At 30.9% G+C, this 21,013-nt stretch overlaps 1 protein-coding gene across 1 annotated transcript in view; it reads left to right on the forward strand.

Annotated features, from left to right (window-relative positions):
• Positions 1 to 21,013, forward strand: part of TECRL (trans-2,3-enoyl-CoA reductase like) — a 98,244-nt gene that overhangs the window by 18,507 nt on the left and 58,724 nt on the right. Inside the window, exon 2 of the mRNA XM_060090651.1 lies at positions 8,120 to 8,171. Within this exon, the coding sequence (XP_059946634.1) occupies positions 8,120 to 8,171 (52 nt within the window). The remainder of the gene's footprint in view (positions 1 to 8,119; positions 8,172 to 21,013) is intronic.

Consider the following 21,013-nt stretch of genomic DNA (forward strand, 5'->3'; position numbering starts at 1 on the left):
TATTTCCATTACTCTAGGAGGTGGATCAAAAAGCTCTTGCTGTGATTTATGTCAAAGAGTGTTCTTCCTATGTTTTCCTCTAAGAGCTGTATAGTGTCCAGTCTTACATTTAGGTCTTTAATCCATTTTGAGCTTATTTTTGTGTACAGTGTTAGGGAGTGTTCTAATTTCATTCTTTTACATGTAGCTGTCCAGTTCTCTCAGCACCATGTATTGAAGAGACTGTCTTTTCTCCATTGCATATCCTTGCCTCCTTTGTCATAGATTAGTTGACCATAGGTGCATGGGTTTATCTCTGAGCTTTCTATCCTGTTCCATTTATCTATATTTCTGTTTCTGTGTCAGTACCATATTGTCTTGATTACTGTAGCACTGTAGTATAGTTTGAAGTCAGGGAGTCTGATTCCTCCAGCTCCGTTTTCTTCCCTCAAGAGTGCTTTGGCTATTTGGGGTCTTTTGTGTTTCCATACAAATTTTAAGATATTTTGTTCTACTTCTGTAAAGAATGCCACTGGTAATTTGATAGAGATTGCATTGAATCTGTAGATTGCTTTGGGTAGTATAGTCATTTTCATAATATTGATTCTTCAAATCCAAGAAAATGGTATATCTTCCCATGAGTTTGCATCATCTTTGATTTCTTTCATCAGTGTCTTATACTTTTCTGAGTACAAGTCTTTTACCTCCTTAGGTAGGTATATTCCTGGGTATTTTATTCTTTTTGTTGCAATGGTTAATGGGAGTGTTTCCTTAATTTCTCTTTCAGATTTTTCATCATTAGTGTATAGGAATGCAAGAGATTTCTGTGCATTAATTTTGTATCCTGCAACTTTACCAAGTTCATTGATTAGCTCTAGTAGTTTTCTGGTGACATCTTTAGAATTCTCTATGTATAGTATCATGTCATCCAGAAACAAGAAAGGACACTACATAATGATCAAAGGATCAATCCAAGAAGAAGACATAACAATTATAAATATATATGCACCCATAATAAGAGCACCTCAATACATAAGGCAACTACTAACAGCTATAAAAGAGGAAATCGACAGTAACACAATAATAGTGAAGGGCTTTAACACCTTACTTACACCAATGGACAGATCATCCAGACAGAAAATTAATAAGGAAACACAAGCTTTAAATGACAAAATAGACCAGATAGATTTAATTGATATTTATAGCACATTCCATCCAAAAACAGCAGATTACACTTTCTTCTAAAGTCCACACGAAACAGTCTCCAGGATAGATTACATCCTGGGTCACAAATCAAGCCTCGGTAAATGTAATAAAATTGAAATCATATCAATCATCTTTTCTGACCACAATCCTATGAAATTAGAAACCAGTTACAGGGGAAAATATGTAAAAAACACAAAAACGTGGAGACTAAACAATACATTACTAAATAACCAAGAGATCATTGAAGAAATCAAAGAGGAAATCAGAAAATACCTAGAGACAAATTACAATGAAAACGTGATGATCCAAAACCTATGGGATGCAGCAAAAGCAGTTCTAAGAGGGAAGTTTATAGCTATACATGCCTACCTCAGGAAACAAGAAAAATCTCAAATAAACAATCTAATCTGGGCCTCCCTGGTGGCGCAGTGGTTGAGAGTCCGCCTGCCGATGCAGGGGATACGGGTTCGTGCCCCAGTCTGGGAGGATCCCATATGCCGCGGAGCGGCTGGGCCCGTGAGCCATGGCCGCTGGGCCTGCCCATCCGGAGCCTGTGCTCCGCAACGGGAGAGGCCACAACAGTGAGAGGCCCACATACCGCAAAAAAAAAAAAAAAAAGAAAAAAAAACAATCTAATCTTACACCTAAAGGAACTAGAGAAAGAAGAACAAACAAAACCCAAAGTTAGTAGAACGAAAGAAATCATAAAGATCACAGCTGAAATAAATGAAATAGAAACAAAGAAAACAGTAGGGAATATCCATACAACTAAAAGCTGGTTCTTTGAGTAGATAAACAAAATTGATAATCCTTTAGCAAGACTCATCAAGAAAAAGAGGGAGAGGACTCCAATCAATAAAATTGGAAATGAAAAAGGAGACATTACAATGGACATCACAGAAATATAAAGCATCATAAGAGACTACTACAAGCAACTCTATGCCAATAAAATGGACAACCTGGAAGAAATGGACATATTCTTAGAAAGGTATAACCTTCCAAGACTGAACCAGGAAGAAACAGAAAATGTGAACAGCCCAATCACAAGTAGTGAAATTGAAGCTGTGATTAAAAATCTTCCAACAAACAAAAGTCCAGAACCAGATGACTTGACAGGCAAATCTATCAAACCTTTTGAGAAGTGCTAACACCCATCCCTCTCAAACTCTTCCCAAACTCATTCTATGAGGCCACCATCACCCTGATACAAAAAAACAGACAAAGATACTACAAAAAAAGAAAATTACAGACCAATATCACTGATGAATATAGATTCAAAAATGGTCAACAAAATACTAGCAAACAGAATCCAACAACCATGAAAAGGATCATACACCATGACCATGATCAAGTGGGATTTATCCCAGGGATGCAAGGATTCTTCAGTGTACACAACTCAATCAATGTGATACACCATATTAAGAAATTGAAGAATAAAAACCATATGATCATCTCAATAGATGCAGAAAAACTTTTGACAAAACTCAACACCAATTTATAATAAAAACTCTCCAGAAAGTGGCCATAGAGGGAACCTACGTCAAAATAATAAAGGCTATATATGACAAACCCACAGCAAACATCATTCTCAGTGGTGAAAAACTGAAAGCATTTCCTCTAAGATCAGGAACAAGACAAGGATGTCCACTCTTGCCACTCTAATTTAACATAATTTTGGAAGTCCTAGTCACGGCAATCAGAGAAGAAAAAGAAATAAAAGGAATACAATTGGAAGAGAAAAAGTAAAACTTATCATAGTGTTTTTAACAGATTGTTTTTCTTCATGATTCCTTATTAGTTTGCCCATAGGTAATACTATTTTATTTGAAATAGTCCTTCAGTATTTATACAGAAACCACTTCATTTAAATAGGATTTGAGCTTCCTTATTTCAGTAATATCATGTTAAGTCTAAACTTTCCTGAATGCAAGGATTATTTTCTTGACCTCACAAACCTGCAATAGGAAAGCATAATCAAAGTAATCTAAGAATTAATCATACACATTAATTTCACCAGGCTTTATTTTATTCTTAAATATATGCTTTTAATTATGTGGTCTTCATGATCCTCTCTAGTCCTAAAATATTCTTGCCTAATTTATAAATCACACATCCTAAAAAATATTCTGGAAAGACTATTCACCATGGAAAATTGTGTGTTCTATAAAACCAGAATTATTTTCTACTTTAATAAAACATATTTCTTTTTTTCTTTATTTTGATAGGGTATCAAACTCTAGTTGCAATGTTAAATTTTCTTTCATATTTTCCATATGTTAGAATTGCAAATTATAAGACAGAAAACAAGTGTATAGAAATAACTATTTATTCAATACATAGTAAAGACTACCATTTTCATATTGAATAGAAATGAAATGGTTTTGCAATAAATACTATAAATAAATATTCTAATCACTAAAGGACATTTAATTTTATTGAAGGATTATAAAAATTAAATATTAGCTTTAGAGTGGTTACTGAGATTTTATTTATGCCTGCAATGGTGAAATAATATAACTATACAAAAATTATATATAATAAAATTGATATTCAGTCATATTTTCACCATATTTTCCCTCTACTCATATTTATAATATTTATATGATATATATGTATATATAATAAGAAAATAAATAATATCTAGGCTATACTCCCAAATAAAATTTATATTTACACATAATTTACTGGGGAGTAAAGTATTTATTTAAAAGCTTATTATTCAAAGTAGTGGGAAGCAGATGCATAGCACAGGGAGATCAGCTCCATGCTTTGTGACAACCTAGAGGGGTAGGATAGGGAGGGTGGGAGGCAGAAGCAAGAGGGAGGGGATATGGGGATATATGTATACATATAGCTGATTCACTGTGTTATACAGAAGAAACTAACACAACATTGTAAAGCAACTATTCTCCAATAAAGATGTTTTAAAAATTAAAGAAATAAAATAAAATCAGTATCATCAGGGTAATGTTATATTAAAACAATGTGCAAATACATTTTTTCTAGTTATGAAACTTGAGGATAATAATAAAGGGTCTTTTTTATTTTTTTAAAGCATATTATTTCAGAAGAATATAGTTTTGAAAATTTCTATGGTGAAATTTTTAAAGAATTTATTAATGTTTATTTTCTTTTTGAATTAAAAATGAATTGACCAAATGTGTTACTGCAACATATAAAGAACCATTTGTTATGATACTAAAAATTGAAAAATATGTGTATATACGTACATATATTATTTTTACATAACAAAAACTCATTTTAAATAATCCTGTGTAATATGTAAAGAAATAAAATTGATAGGCTAAAAAACAATTATCGAATTTCTTAAATAGTAAATGAAATCCAGTTAAATTTAAAATGTTTAAACCTTATTAAAACTGATATCTCTGCATATCTATAGTATCATGTCAATTTCATTCATAGCAAAAATTCTTGATATTCTATAAAATACCAAATATGTTCTGAATTTATAAGAATGCTTTCATATAGATTGCTTATTTGTATCTTAGTTACAATCTGAAGGTTATTCACTAGTAAAATAATATATTTTTACTCAGAAAACTTCCTGTCCATTCTGAGTAATGTATATGCACCTATATATTCTATGTGTCTTTTTGTTTTATGTATACTATATATTCTCTCTGTGTCTTTAGTAAACACATTTTTTTACAAAGTTCATTAACAATTTTTGGTTTGCACTTTGCAATTACCCTGTCAAACAAATTTCAAGTTGTTATTTTTCCTTACCATTTAATGTTCATTTCTCTAAGAAGGATAAACAGTATTCTGGAGATATCTGTTCATTTTAAGGAGTTCCTGAGAAAGTGGCTAAAATATAGTTTTAAAAATTAGTAATAGTGCAAAAAAAAAGTTTTTTTGTGAAATACTGCAGTATCTTCACAGGGGGCCAATTCAAGCAAATCCTAAATTTCACTTGAATGTGAAAAGCTTTTTCTAAGTCCATCAACTTAAGTGTTGAATAAAGTAATGATGACCCAAAATTCAACGATGATCAGTTGAAATTCAGAGGTAAATTTCTGTTTCAAACATCATTTACCTTGTGTACTTAACATTTTAAGATTAATTTCCTCTAATTAGAAGGAAACATTAATGAAGAGAATTTCAGAATTTCAGATGATGGAATACTTATTTCTTCCATCTGCACAATTAATTGTGATTTATAAAAGTGAATACATTATTGTAATGATAGCTTGTCCTTTTTAAGAGGTAAAACTGGCTAAAAAGTAGTAGTTATTACGAATAAACTTCTTGATGAAGCTACAGAGTCATCAATTTAGTAATCAAAAAGTCCTATATGCTAATTATCATCTTTTCCTCTCTGTGCTCTGAGTACAGCTAAAGTACTGAAAGAGTCGATCAAGCATAGTCTTGTGGCTAATAGAGCAACGCTGTCTGAATCATTTAATGGTTAATTATATTCTTTTCTGCTGTATTTGACTAAAATTGCTCCAGAAAGGTCAGTTCTCAAAGATTTATGCAAAATCAACATTTTAACAAGTGAAAATCCAATGTAATTTTAAAAAAATAAAAAATAAATTTAAAACTTTGTGAGAAAGCTTTTAATAACAACCCACTTCCCACATGTAGGTATTTTCAGGAGAACATAATCTTAGTCTTGAAAGTTTGTAAATTCAGAAAAAAATATGCATATGTCAATTAGAAGATTGTCATTTAATGTATGCTGGTTTGGGAAAAAAACGTGCAGCTTTTCCATAATAATCTACTTGTGAAACACTTCATATCAGATCAAGGAGCTTCTGTTTTCATGTGACTTTGCATTCACAGCTTTATTTTTGACTTCAACAAAAGTAACTTAACACTTCCTTATGTGCAATATGTTGTGCTACATGTTGAAACACAAAGTGCAATACACCAGATCATTGTTTTCAAGGACCTGATAGATTGTTGGAACCGCCAGCCCATAAGCACAAGATTATGTGCCCTTATAAAGTGGAAGCTGAGCATATAGCAAATCCTAACAGAGGAGTTGTTAATCATGAAAATTATTATTTTTTTAAATTAGATGGCCCTTGAAAAGACTGATGGAACGGTATTTGTTACTCTAGAGATAGCACGTGGATTTTAGGCATCCCTGTCAGGGGACACAACATATAATAGTGCTTCGTGATTAAGTAACAGTGAGATAAAGCAATGAACATTGTTAAAACAAATCATCCCCTTTTAAAGATATAATTCAAATATCAAATGCAATAATCAAAATTAAAATGAAATATGACATGTTCAAGCAAATAAAGACACAGACCTACTTGAGAATGGACTTGAGGATATGGGGAGGGGGAAGGGTAAGCTGTGAAAAAGCGAGAGAGAAGCATGGACATATATACACTACCAAACGTAAGGTAGATAGCTAGTGGGAAGCAGCTGCATAGCACAGGGAGATCAGATCGATGCCTTGTGACTGCCTGGAGGGGTGGGATAGGGAGGGTGGGAGGGAGGGAGACGCAAGAGGGAAGGGATATGGGAACAGATGTATATGCATAACTGACTCACTTTGCTATAAATCAGAAACTAGCAAACCATTGTGAATCAATTATACTCCAATAAATTTGTAAAGCAAAAACAAAAACAACTTTTTCAAATATTTCCTAACATCTTCCAGAAAAGGACAGTGCTATGAACAATTTAAAATTTTTAGTAACAGAATCATTTAGGGTTCTTTTGTTATTTAAAGTATAACATAAATGGAAATTAATATCATTTTCAGTGCCCAACTCTTAGAACTTTCTTGTTAGTAAACTATATACATAGAAAAAATAAGAAAAAAATTCGGAATGGTATATCACACACTTGGTTATGGGAGGGAGTGGGATATAGTAAAAGAAATGTATGCATCATCATGCTTTTGATATATAATACAATATTAAATATAATATAATAATGTTAATAAGAACTGCCTGGAGTACTATTATGTGGCATCCTTTTATGCATTTTTTTTCATTTTGTCCTCCAAAATAGCCATAAGAAGATTTTTAGTGTAGCAAAAAATTAAATAATGTATGCAATAGTCTATACATGTTTAGAGAAAGGAAATAAATTTGACTTGTATGAGCATGAAAATGTCTTTGATGTAGACTTTGAAGGATTGTTGGGGTTTTCATAAGCCAGTGAAGAATCAGAGGCAGAGGGGAATTTCAGTTGGCAAGTTTGATATGAACAAAATTAGAAAGTAAAAAAGTACTGTGATGGCTTGAGGTGTTTGGATAAAACTCTTATCCTCATGAATTTTCCTATTTAGATGAGGAAACATTTTTCCTTTATACACTTTTCTAACATTAGAAAGAGGTAATTTCAGTAGATTAGGATCAAATAACAATAATATATTTAGAGATTCAAAAAAAATAGGTATCTAACATAGATTTTTGATGGACCTATTATATTTTTGGATGGAAGCTTTAAAAACATAACTAACTACAGGGCTTAGATAGGATATATATTTTTTTCTTATAATATTTTGAAGTAAACATTTCCCTCTTTTGTCCATGTAAATCAATTTTATATCCCTGGCCTCCTCTGATAAACTCTTTTACTATATATTTTTTCTCTTTTTACATTTACTCATACTTTTAATTGATAGTCTCATCAATTTGGAAACCAGAAATTTAATAATATGGGGAGAGAAAATTCAAAAGTATATTTTGAGATAAAAATTTGGATGAACTCACATAATTTCACTATTATTATTATATACAAATATAAAACTTTGGAAAAAGCTATATTGCTGAAATTTTTCAAGGTTGTCAAAGCAGTAGTGCCTAAAGAGCTAAACAAAACAAGCTGGCTATTTTGTACTTATTTTACATTTTGAATATATTAATTATGGTTTTTTCTTAAACAAATATGTAGCAAACAAATGAACACTTTTTCCTTATAATTCTATTTTACTTTTCAGGTGACACAAAAATCTACTATTCATGACGTGAAACAAAAATTTCACAAAGCGTGTAAGTTTTATACACAATTGTGAATTTATATTACAGTCTTTTTTTTCTCAAATTGGTTAAGATTTACCTGTAAGGATAAGTTCAATATTATGATGGAAAGAGTGTGTGGAAATCATATTTTTACATGGAACTCAGAAATAATACTATGCTAAACACTTCTTCATTGTGAACATTTTCATATCTAACTTTCTAATTCACATTTTAATCTTCAACACTCTTTCAGTTTTTTATTGCACTTTTTTCATACTAAAAAGAAACTTCCTATATGTGAAAGGCATTAATCAATACAAGATATTTCTTTACACTTAAGCAAATATAGAGCAAAATTTTTACTTCAGTATTTATACTGGTCAAATATCTTCCACATAGGAATTCTACAAAAAAAATGCATTTAAATTGTTATTTAATTTTATTAGTAGCTAAATTTAAGAGATCTCATTAAGAGATCTCCTATTACTATTTATTGGGAAATAACTATATGAGATTTCTTTAATTTTTATTTCTACAACTTTTCAATTAGTTTAGCTATAATTGTTAACATAGTGCTAATGTCTATAATTATTAGGTAACAATTTTTAAGAAACAATTTTTAGAGCAGTTTTAGATTCACAGAAAAATTATGCAGAAAACACAGAGTTCCCATATACACCTGCCCCACAGGGGTACAGCATTCTACACCACAAACATACAGAGTCGTACATTTTTACACCCCCAAACCTACACTGAAACCTTATTATTACCCAAAGTCCACAGTTTACATTAGGATTCACTTTTGGTGTTGTACATACTGTGGATTTTGCTAAGGAGCATTTTCAATACTTTTGGATTTAGTTGAACATTTCTTTTCTGAAAATAGTTAAAGCTCACAATTTAATACATCAAATTGTTTAACAATAGTTGAGAGTAAAATTGGTAGAACTGTTTTATTATTTTCATTATTTTCTTTCAGGAAAAATGTAGACTATTTGCTGAATACTTTTGTGTATATGACATTATGCTAGGCATAATGAATAATCAAATGAAGATAGAAGACATCTTATTAGCCTTCAAAAAATTGCTCATGAAGAAGATTCTATATATATATATATATATATATATATATAAAGAATATAAAAATAAAACCCAAGTAGTCAATGTATATAAAATTTATAAATATTTGGGGAAAGTTCTCTTTAGAATATTTAATAAGAATATAAAGCAGATACAGGATGAAATAGAAGTATTTGAAATATGCTTAGCCAGTTTAAAATTCTTGAGGCAGGTGAGTTCTGATACTTTGCCATAAAAACATGTAGGATTTGGATATGGAGAAGAGAACCAGAAATGCATTACAGTAGAGAAAAAAGAATAAAACAAGTGAAGTGCAGACATCTGTTGTGGATTAATTCTCTAACTTTTAGCTTGGTAATTAAATTCTCTGTATATTTATGCCAATATTTTCTAAATTATTGAAAACTCAAAATTTGTATCTTAGTACATAATATATGTGAAAGATGTTACCCTGGTTATTTCAAGTATTTCCAGTTTATTTACATTCTAAATGCATTTGTTTTGTTAAGCTAGCAATTGAATTTCCATCCTTTGAAAGACTTAGTAATTTTATATAGTAAAGTTTCAGAAAGTTTAGATTGTAGTAATAAGTGCAAAGACATTTAAAAAAGACTTTTTTGCTATAAAGCAGAAAGATACAACAAAATTATTTCATTTAAGTTAATAATGACAATGTAAGAATATATTATTTCTATCACTGTCTGGAAACAAAGAAGTTAAACAAAAGCTAATGTATGTTTAGAAAGAATGTGCAGTCACCTTTATGTGTGATATTATGACTATTTTTATGTTAGTTTGTATCTACATATAGACATAATTATACAGTGACTTAAAATTTTAGAGCCAGTTCTACATTTATGTGGTCTAGAGCCTTTTCTAGTATTTAGAAAAGTGAGGTGTAGTAGCTTGTGAAAAATCCTAGTAACATCCAGTTTCAGAACTGGACAGTTGAAAATATGACGATAATATGGTTAGTTTTAATACCTGTATCAAGACTTAAGGATTTCTTGACCCCTATTATTTTATTCACTTTTTGAAGCACAGTTCTAAACTTTATCAGCTTTAAATAAATTGTAACTTTTTCTACTTTTTCAAAATTATCTTTACTTTAAAAGTATACCCATCACTTAAAGAAAAATAATATTCAGAAGATCTTGTATTTATTATAGTGTATTTCAAAAACATATTGGTCTTCAGGTTTTACAAAGTACAGAAACACAAAAACATTTTTTTCTGTATCACATTACAGAGAAATATCTAGAAGTGAATTAAATTGGACATTATGCTTAATACATTTGCCAAATGGTGAAAGGAAATAAAAATATATTGCTAAATCTAACAATATGTGACTGTTATATAATGGTAAAAAAATTATGTGTTGATTTCCTTAATGTTTCATGTTTTTAGTTTTTAGATTGACCAATATTGAATACTTTATTCAAATTCATAAATTATTTTAACAATAAAAATATATATGTAGTTTTATATCTACAGTTGTTTTATAACTACAGTTCTGTAACAGTGAGGTTTTTACAGTTACTTCTTTACTTTTTGACACCAAATCATTTTTTATTAAGATGTTTTGGATGATGTTTATTTTTAGGCCCTGGAGTTATAATAGGAATTGTTAATCTTGTAAAGAAAAAAAAATTATATATATATATATATATATATATATATATATATATATATATATATATATATATAAAACTCTTATCAGAAGACTAGGTTTCCTGAGGGGAAAATTCTCTCTACATGTCGTTTATCTCTATCCTTTCTTCTCTTAGGTGTTCTGACTGAACTTGATTTCTTGTCTTCCTCCTATTTCTCTGGCTTGTGTCAGTGTAACATTTTTCTTAGCTCTATTTTAGAACTTTCTTTAGGGTGACTTTTCTTGTCCTATAAAATGACTATCTTATGCTCTTCTAAGGCTCATAATTTTTCAGTTCTGCTTTGTTATGAGTCATATTTTAGATTACCTTGGTGGCACCATAGCAATCAGACTGGTGAAGAGGTAGAAAGGGGAGGAAACTACAGTCATAATATTAGCTGTTAAGGCAAAAGGGAAAGAGCAATGGTTTTCATGAAAAAGAGATAAAATTATGAATTATATATATGCATACACACACAAATATATACTTTGCCTATTTCTCCTCTTCTTATTTCATGTACCAAAATGGTAAAAAGCCCTCAGCTGCAAATCCTCCACTAGTCTTTCTTTATCTCCACCTATTTATTCATTAACACTTGGAATTATCATTCTTGTTTATATCTTGAAGTCTCTCCTGGAGAGCTTCACTGATTTGCATACTCATGTCTCTATACACCACACTCTAGTCATTCTCATCTTCTCACAAAGGTCTCACAGAAGAATTAAACCTTGTTTTGAAAACTGAGATGAAGAATAAAGAATTATACAAGTCCAGGTGACACTCTGCCTAAAACTATGTGAATCTTTTTTAAGATTTCAAGAGACTTAAAAAAAAACTTCCCGTGGGCTTCCCTGGTAGCGCAGTGGTTGAGAGTCCGCCTGCCGATGCAGGGGACATGGGTTCGTGCCCCGGTCCGGGAAGATCCCACATGCCTCGGAGCGGCTAGGCCCGTGAGCCATGGCCGCTGAGCCTGCGCATCTGGAGCCTGTGCTCTGCAACGTGAGAGGCCACAACAACGAGAGGCCATCGTACCTCAAAAAAAAAAAAAAAAAAAAAAAAAACAAAAAAAAACTTCCTGTATGTATACTATTACATATGCTAGTTGAGTAGGATTATCCTATTTCATGTTACTCAATTCAACACCTACTCCATATATTCTTTATTCCAAAAGTAATTTACTCCTCCCTTGGGATATAATATAACTTTAATAGAATCATAATTGTTATTATTTTTGGAAAATAATAGAACTCACAAAGAGCCAAAACCGTGTATTTATTTATTTATTTATTTATTTCAATTTCACTATATGTTTATTATGAAAGTAACTACAAAGATTACTTTTATTTTAAAGTTGTAACATATTTTAGCTTTGTTTCTTTTTTTTGGAATTTTATTTTATTTATTTTTTTATACAGTAAGTTCTTATTAGTTATCCATTTTATACATATTAGTGTATATATGTCAATCCCAATCTCTCAATTCATCATACCACCACCACCACCACCACCACTGCTTTACCCCCTTGGTGTCCATACGTTTATTCTCTACATCTGTGTCTCAATTTCTGCCCTACAAACTGGTTCATCTGTACCATTTTTCTAGGTTCCACATATATGCATTAATATACAATATTTGTTTTTCTCTTTCTGACTTACTTCACTTTGTATGGCAATCTCTAGATCCATCCACGTCTCTACAAATGATCCAATTATGTTCCTCTTTATGGCTGAGTAATAGTCCATTGTATATATGTACCACATCTTCTTTATCCATTTGTCTGTTGATGGGCATTTAGGTTGCTTCCATGACCTGGCTATTGTAAATAGTGCTGCAAGGAACATTGGGGTGCACATGTCTTTTTGAAATATGGTATTTATTAATTTAAATCTGTAATGATGTACTCTATTTTGTGGATTAATTAACAAACAAAATGTTTGCCAGAATAACAAATAAATTCCAGTAAACAAATTCTGCCTGAATGTTACAAGTTATTTTGTTATGCTTTATCATACTCAAAATTATTTAAATTCCTACAGTCTATATCTCCATAGAAGAGGGATGAATGTGCTAGTTGGCATTGATAAAATTATTTTATTTTAATAATACTAATTTAAAGAATTCTCAAAGCAAAGGCCTAGTGAATATATGCTTTTGGAACTGTGTCCTTGTTGAAAACCAAAGAATCTCTAACAGAAATCGGAAAAATACCATTGCTGTACAAAACTATATTTATAGAGATAGTTTTCATATAAATTTTTTTAAAACAATTTTCTTCTAATTTTTTTAAACTGCTATAGGTTTTGTAGTTCAAATGGTTTGCAATCACAAGATAAGTTGCCCCAAAAAACATTCCAATATCATGCAGAATATCTAAAAAGAAAGTAGACACCAAGCAGTTATTATGAATGTCCACTTTTATGATTGTTTAGTGGAGGTAAATACCCTCATTATATAACTAAAACCATAGTTTTAAAGGTGGTTGAGATATAAATTCCAATGAATATTTCAAGAATATTGAATGAGATTCAATCTTTTTGTGGTAACAGATCATATAACATTTACTAAATAACTTCAAAGTTATATCAAAACCTATTTTCAAAGTTTATATCAAAGCTTATACATAATTGACAAAACTAATTATGAGATTCTGACTCATGTAAGCATATGTACCAAACACCTGATGAATTGTTTCTAGATAATTCACCATAAATATTTTGGATCCTTATTTGAAACAAAGTTTTATTACTTTTTTATTTAGATATTTTTAAGTAGTAAATGCTTTTTAGTGTTTCTAGCTCATATTTCTTATCAAAATATATTAGGATGCTGTGATATTGTGATTTATAATAAAAAATATATATATATATATATTTGTTCTTTATCCCCTTTTTCTGGCACAGAGCTCCAAAAATCCTTGGAATTTCCTAAGTGATAACAGCAGTAAAGGTGTTTTTTGTCATGTTAATTAGGTGAATTTCGGACCACACCAAAAAATGGGGGCTGATTGTCAAGCTATAATTAGAGAGTTGGAACTTTCAGAGGTGTTGGAAATTGAATCAATTGTCAATGGACTGTGATTTACTCAATCATGCCCATGTAATGAAGCTTCCATAAAACCCCCAAAGGAGGGGTTCAGAGAGGTTGGTGAACAGGTGGAGATTTAGAGAGGGAGTCTGGACACTCTGTGATTTTTTCCCCACTCCTTGCCCTTTGCATCTCTTCCATCTGGCTGTTCCTCAGTTACATCCTTTTATAAGAAACCCATCATATAGTTAAGTACAATGTTTCTCTGAGTTCTGTGAGCTGCACTAGCAAATTAATTGAGCCCAAGGAGGGGGTCGTGAGAACCTCTGAAGCCTCTGAAGTTGGTCAGAAGCACAGGTTATAACCTGGACTTGCAACTGGCATCTGAAGTGCGGGGGGAGGGGGAGGGAATTTTTGTAGGATTGAACATTTAGCCTGTGGAACCTGATGCTATCTCCAGGTAGACAGCATTAAAATGGAATCAAATTGTAGGATACCAGGGTGGTGTCCTGAGCATTGTTTGTTGGTGTAGGGGGGAACTCTACCTTACTACACACTTGTTGCAGTTGGGTGCAGAATCCAAAATAGATGTTTAAAAATTAAATAAAGAAAACCATCAGAAATAATACCAGAATGAAATTAGAATAGCAATCTATGGAATTTTTCCATTCACAGAGTTTATATGGACTAGCAACATATTTGTCAAAATTGATAAACACTTGTATAAGCAAATTGGAGGAAACCATGAAGAAGGAAAAGGAAAGCTCTTTTCTTGTGACATTTGTCTTGTGGTTTATAATTCTAGCCCACATCAAAGTTCAGCACTTGCTATGAAATACTATGCCTTATAGTATCTTTGCATGTCAAGGTCTAGCTACCTTGCATTAACATTTATAATAATAAAAATAAATACAGTTAGCTTTTATCAAATACTCACTTTGTGACATGAATCCCTTAAGATATTCCCATGTAGCAAATTTTTAAAAATATTCACAACGCCTCTATGATCATCTAGTAGTATTATAATTTTCATTTTACAGATAAAAGTCTTTAAAAAAATTATTAGGTAACCTACCCAAAGTCATATAGCTAAGTGGCTGAGCTGGAATTTAAATTCAGGGACTATGACTCTATACCCTGTAGTCTAACCACTAACCTCCATTGTCTCTGTTTTACTGAGACATATATTTGTTAATTACTTCAGGCAGAAATCCAAACAATATCTATTTATTTTACATGGGAAAGGCTATTGTTAATCCCCATTGGCAAGTAGGGAACTAGGTAGAAAGTTAGTTTTAGAAATTATGTAATAAATAATAGTGCTATCAGTCTAAGCATAGTTCTCAATTTGTTACAATAACTGAAATCCCTGTCTAATGTCATATGGCACCATAAGACCCACTATTAAATTAAAAACATCTATTAATATGAATAAAAGGAAAGCATGCAAATATGGCTTAAAATTGGTAATGGAATTTTCTACTGTGAAACTAATCTAAGAATTAGTAGTATATAAACTAAGGTAAAAAAAAAAAGAACTACAATCAGCTGAAGTGTAATTTGTACACTGACTGTAAGTCATAAAATTCATTTCTGAAAGAAAAATAATTTTGCCCATGACTTGCATGGTATCTATTAGTTGACAACATCATAAGAAGTTTCAATGATATTTGTAATCTATTGGACCACTTGTCTCTGCAGCTGTCAAAAAGAGCTCTGGGAAAAAAAGCAAGAGAAGGAACAATGGAATTAGCAGTCCAGTTGTAGATTCAGCCACATGAAGGGATATATAATTGATTGTGATAGTATAAATGCATATACATCTCTGTCAAAAGGTCAGGGGGAAATAAACAATGCTAAATTTGAAAGGCTCAAGGAGAGTAACTCCAAAAAAAGTAACTCCTATCACATATAGGATAAAATAATGAGCATTCTCCAGGCAATCTGAAAGGAGCCTCCAGGACAAGGCTGTAGAATTCCCTGATCTCTCAACAAAAGAAGCTAGAAAAATGATAAATGCCACCAAAGAAATAAGTGCCAGAACGCTTTTCTTAAAAAAGCCCTATACTGCTAATTCAGGAAGCAGCTAATATTCTTTCTCTAGTAGTTTCCTCAGCGAAAGGAATTATGGGCCTTGTCAATAATCTAGATAGAGAAATGAAGTAATTTGGCAGCTTATTTATTTTTTGGTAAGAGTCAAGGTTACATTTTGTGAAAGCTATGGGAATTAAGTGGTTATCTGTCTTCTAGAAATTTAATCACTAATAGAACCCTTTTACAAGTGGGCAGCAATATCACCAGTTTTTTCATATTACATATAGATTTCAAGACTGAGATAAGTTAATAATACCTGTCAATGCTGATATTCTGGTCTTTGAAGAAATGTTAACAAATGTGCCACTGGACAAAGAGAAACTGGGTTATATGGGCCCCCATAAACTGAAAATAACAAAAGATATCCATCAGTTAGCTGTATTCTTGATGACCTTCAGAAAAAAAATATTTCAGGAAAAGAGAGTGAAATTTCATGAATCATATTTCACTCATTTTAAAATTTGACAGAATTTTCAAAATATCTCTTCTTCAGCATATTGTATGCTATTGTATTATTTACAATTTTATGTCACACACTTTTCTTTTTCTTCAGTTTTAGAGAAAGAATCATAATTTTGAAGCCAGTGTATATGGTAATTTACAAAATTTTATTTCACAGATGTTTTCTGTTTCCACATGATTACCTCACAACATAATAGTTTAAATTGTTTGTTTTAAATTTTATACTTAAAAACACTTTTTTTTGCTACTTGAGTAACAAAAGATAATTATTTCATTCAATATAATTCATCAGATACTTATTAAGCAAGTTTAAAAATCAGGAACTATGCTATACTACTAAAAAGGTGAATATTCATAGTCAAGCCTTCAGGACTTTCTAGCATGCAGAAACATGCATGTGTGCATGCACACACACACACACACACAAATTGAATAACCCTCTAATATTGATTAATACTCAATGTATTAGTTAGAAATTTCAAAAATTTTACCTTACATTAATGTTAATCAATATTATTGTTTATTCACAGATCCTCTCTTGATCCTCAAAAGTAGTTGACAGGCTATTTCCACCTTTCTTTTTCTTAAGCAAATTTCAAAATAGTTCAACAACTTACAAGTTAATAAAGAGAAATGTCAAATCTTTTTTAAAAAGTGATGCTAGATGAAGATAGCTACTCTAATCTTGAAATTTCAGGAAAATCAAAATTTATTTGCTCTTAAGATTGACATATTGAGATAAAAAATAAAACAAATAAATAATGTGTAATCCATCAACTTATTAAGAGCTGCAAACATACTGAAACAATATCTTGAGAAGAAACTCTATTTCAGATCTAATTATGCTATGTGATATGTACTATAAATCACAAAGTATAAAAATATGTTGTTCAAAACATATTTTTATGATATGTTTTATGTTTTCTATTTTGAAAATCAACTAATGATGTAAAGAATAGTGCAATTTTGTTGTCTCTAAGTCTTCGTAACTGACTTACAGGCCCTTGCCATATGTACATCTCTTGAATTTCTTACTTTAGCCAGTGATTTCTTTGGGGTTTCAATCTAAACCACAGTATAAACCACTGGCATATATTAATATCCCAGGTATTGAAAATGGACCTCTTCTCACTGTGGCTACTTTAAAATACTAATCAAATTTACACTGCTGTAATCTTAATGTCATTGGATACTCACATAAGTGTTGAGAATTCTGTTTATATATGTGACAGGATTGTTTGCAGAATCTTAGGAGATCAAACAGCTAAGGGATGGCCATTCTGCCAGTCAAGGTTCAAGTAATAAAACTGTCATAACTAATAACAATTCAAAAAGTGCATGAGGTGTGATCCTCTGTAAATTGTTCTGTCTTTCATTATGATGCAGCATTTAAGCCTGTGTATTGCTTGCAGTGTCAGGGTTATTTTGATTCATCTTTCATGACATGCTGATGTTTCCTGAGTCTGATATTATGAAATATTTTATTTTATAATCCCCAAGCACCAAAATGGTTGGGTTAGCAATATTTGATCTTGAGCAAGTACCTATATTATAGATGCACCAACTATTAGAAGAGTTAGTCTATCGACAGCAAATTATTGATTCCCAATTCATATTTGAATGTGAGACTGTGTGAGAACATTTAAATTTCAAAGAGATCATTTTTCTTTTCTTTCTTTTTCTAAACTTTGTTTTGTTTTGTTTTTGACAACTACTGTTTCTGATTAAATTGTATTAATTAGCAGCATTATGGAAATAATGTATGATAAGTAATGTAAAAAAGCAAGGGAGCCTATTAAGACATAGCTTGAAGCAGCATTAGTTTTCTCTCTTCCCTGGGATTTTTTTCCTTAAGGAAATGTTCCAAAAGACTGGGAATGCATCACAGTGGAATTCTATGTAAACAATCTAAAAACAAGTACATGAGCTTTTAAAATGTGTTATTAATAATGTTTCATTATTGTAAGAAAATGTCATAAAGTGGTTTATTTATTCGTATACATTTTCTCATCTATCTAGTTGGTTAAAAACAATTTCATTTTCCACATTCCACAAAACAGCTCATTTTCAAATAGTTACTCAGATCCTGTTATAAATCTCTTGAAAATATAAATAATCACAGTGTTAAATTTAGATGTGCTAAATTATAGGATAATATTCTCTATAATCTCAAAAGATTGTAGTGTGCCAATGTCTGATTTTCATGTATTAGTTTTTTGCTTAATTTGTATATCCTTTGTTGGCAAAACAACAGATTCAATGAATAAGATTATTTTTGGAAGATAATAATTGCTTCACTTTTTGCTATAATAAAATGATGAATATACAAGATAAATTTCAAAAATATGAAAATTTAAAAGAATAAAGCATTATCCACCTATTATTAACATTTTCACTAATATGATGCTGATATCTCTCTGTGTCTATATACATAATTTCATGTATTTTACACATTGTTCTCTAATAGCTTTCTCTGTCAGCATATTTTCTAGATAAATTTTTGTGTAAATAGTTTATGATCTACATGGTCAATATTACTGGAGATATACTTTTGCTTGGATGAGCAATACACATTCTCTGGATACATACCTAACTGTTTCCATAATAAAGCAATATTATGTTTGTTTATTCAGCAATATTTGTTGAATGTTGAAAAATATTTATTGAACATTTACCATGTACTATGCATTGATGTATTCATTATTGATGTAATACATTATTCATTATGTATTCATGTTTGTGAACTTTAGTCATACTTGTAAAAATAAGCTCATTTGAAATCCTAATTTTGTATTGCAAAATTTACCCTCCTAATTTACAGACTGAAAACAATACTTCAGAATGTCTTTTTTCCCTTTTCTCAATAAACCTGGATATTCACAGATATCAATTTTTAGTAATTAAGGATTGGAAAAACAATTTCATTTAGTATTAGATTCCATGTATTGGATCACTAGAGAAATTTTTCATACTCTTGTTTGTGATTTACATGTATTTTTTCAGGATATTGCCCATTCAAAGTCTTTACCCACATTTTTGTTTATTTAGATGTTTTTATTGCCTTAATAATATATGTCTTTATGAATTGGTGTACAGGCCACAGTCACTGTTTTTTATTTTCTTCTGGAAAAAAATAAATCTTATAAATCTAAATTTGTCAATTACATATTTCATATTGTCTGTTTTGTGTAGCTTAGAATTATTTTTTCATCCTCCAAACTTTAAAAATGTTATTGATGTTTTATTATCACACTTGTAAGTTATGGTTTTGTTTTTTACATAAAATATTTTTGGTATCTGGAATATATCCTGGTATAAAGAATGGATATAGGATTCTCACCATTTCAATTGTGTTTGTCATTTTTAAAAGTTTAGCTTCTACTCACATATTATTAATAAATTTATATAGCTATTTTCTCTCATATAGATATTTTATATATTTTCTTTCTTAAATATCTAAATCTTAGATATTTAAATCTTAGAGAATTAATTCTACTTTAAAAATGTTCCCATGGTCATTTATTTTCTATCATGATTTCTCTGTTCTTTCATTCATAATTCTCAGAAGATAGCTTCTTGACATCCCTTTCATTTATTCTTAGGGTTCTATAAATTTGAATTCTAAACATTTTCAGGGGCATAATGTTTTACAAAATTATAATCCCAATATTTATATAAATCAGTAATATTTAATTTTTAATAGTTACCAAATATCACCCTGAAGAGCACTCTTATCTTTTCACCATATAGTTTATTTTATTTTTTAAATAAATTTATTTATTTTATTTATTTTTGGCTGCATTGGGTCTTCATTGCTGCACACAGGCTTTCTCTAGTTGTGGCAAGCAGGGGCCACTCTTTGCCGCAGTGCAGGGGCCTCTCATTGCAGTGGCTTCTCCTGGTGTGGAGCACAGGCTCTAGGAGCACGGGCTTCAGTAGCCACAGCAAGCAGGCTCATCAGTTGCAGCTTGCAGGCTCCAGAGCACTGGCTCAGCAGTTGTGGTGCACAGGCTCAGTTGCTCTGCGGCATGTGGGATCTTCCTGGACTAGGGCTCAAACCAATGTCCCCTGCATTGGCAGGCAGATTCCCAACCACTGTGCCACCAGGGAAGCCCTCACCATATATATTAATGAGTACTAGTTCTCTATTGAAATGAGTTAGAGTAAACTGTCAAATAAAGCCACATTGAAACAGCTTTTATTCATAGTACCATCTAGATGATTATAGGCTAGCATTATGTGGTATTATATAAGTATTCTGTGCATTTTAATATACAGAACTTAAGGTGTGTGTGTGTGTGTGTGTGTGTGTGTGTGTGTGTGTGTATGATTAGATGTTAGGGCAAGATATATCATCAATTGAACATATTGTTAAACTATTTACCTTTTCCACCATAGAGCTGGGAAAGTATAGAGATGTTCTAAAGTCTTTTCAGAAAATTATCAAATGCATTTGTATGAATTAAGCAATCTTTCCTGGCTAACTTATTTAGTATAGACAAAAGATTTTCAGAAACCCCAAATAGTGTATATATAATACAAATATATTATGATTAACAC

The sequence above is a fragment of the Mesoplodon densirostris genome, chromosome 1 (assembly GCF_025265405.1).
Source record: "Mesoplodon densirostris isolate mMesDen1 chromosome 1, mMesDen1 primary haplotype, whole genome shotgun sequence".
In the NCBI taxonomy this organism is placed as follows: Eukaryota; Metazoa; Chordata; class Mammalia; order Artiodactyla; family Ziphiidae; genus Mesoplodon; species Mesoplodon densirostris.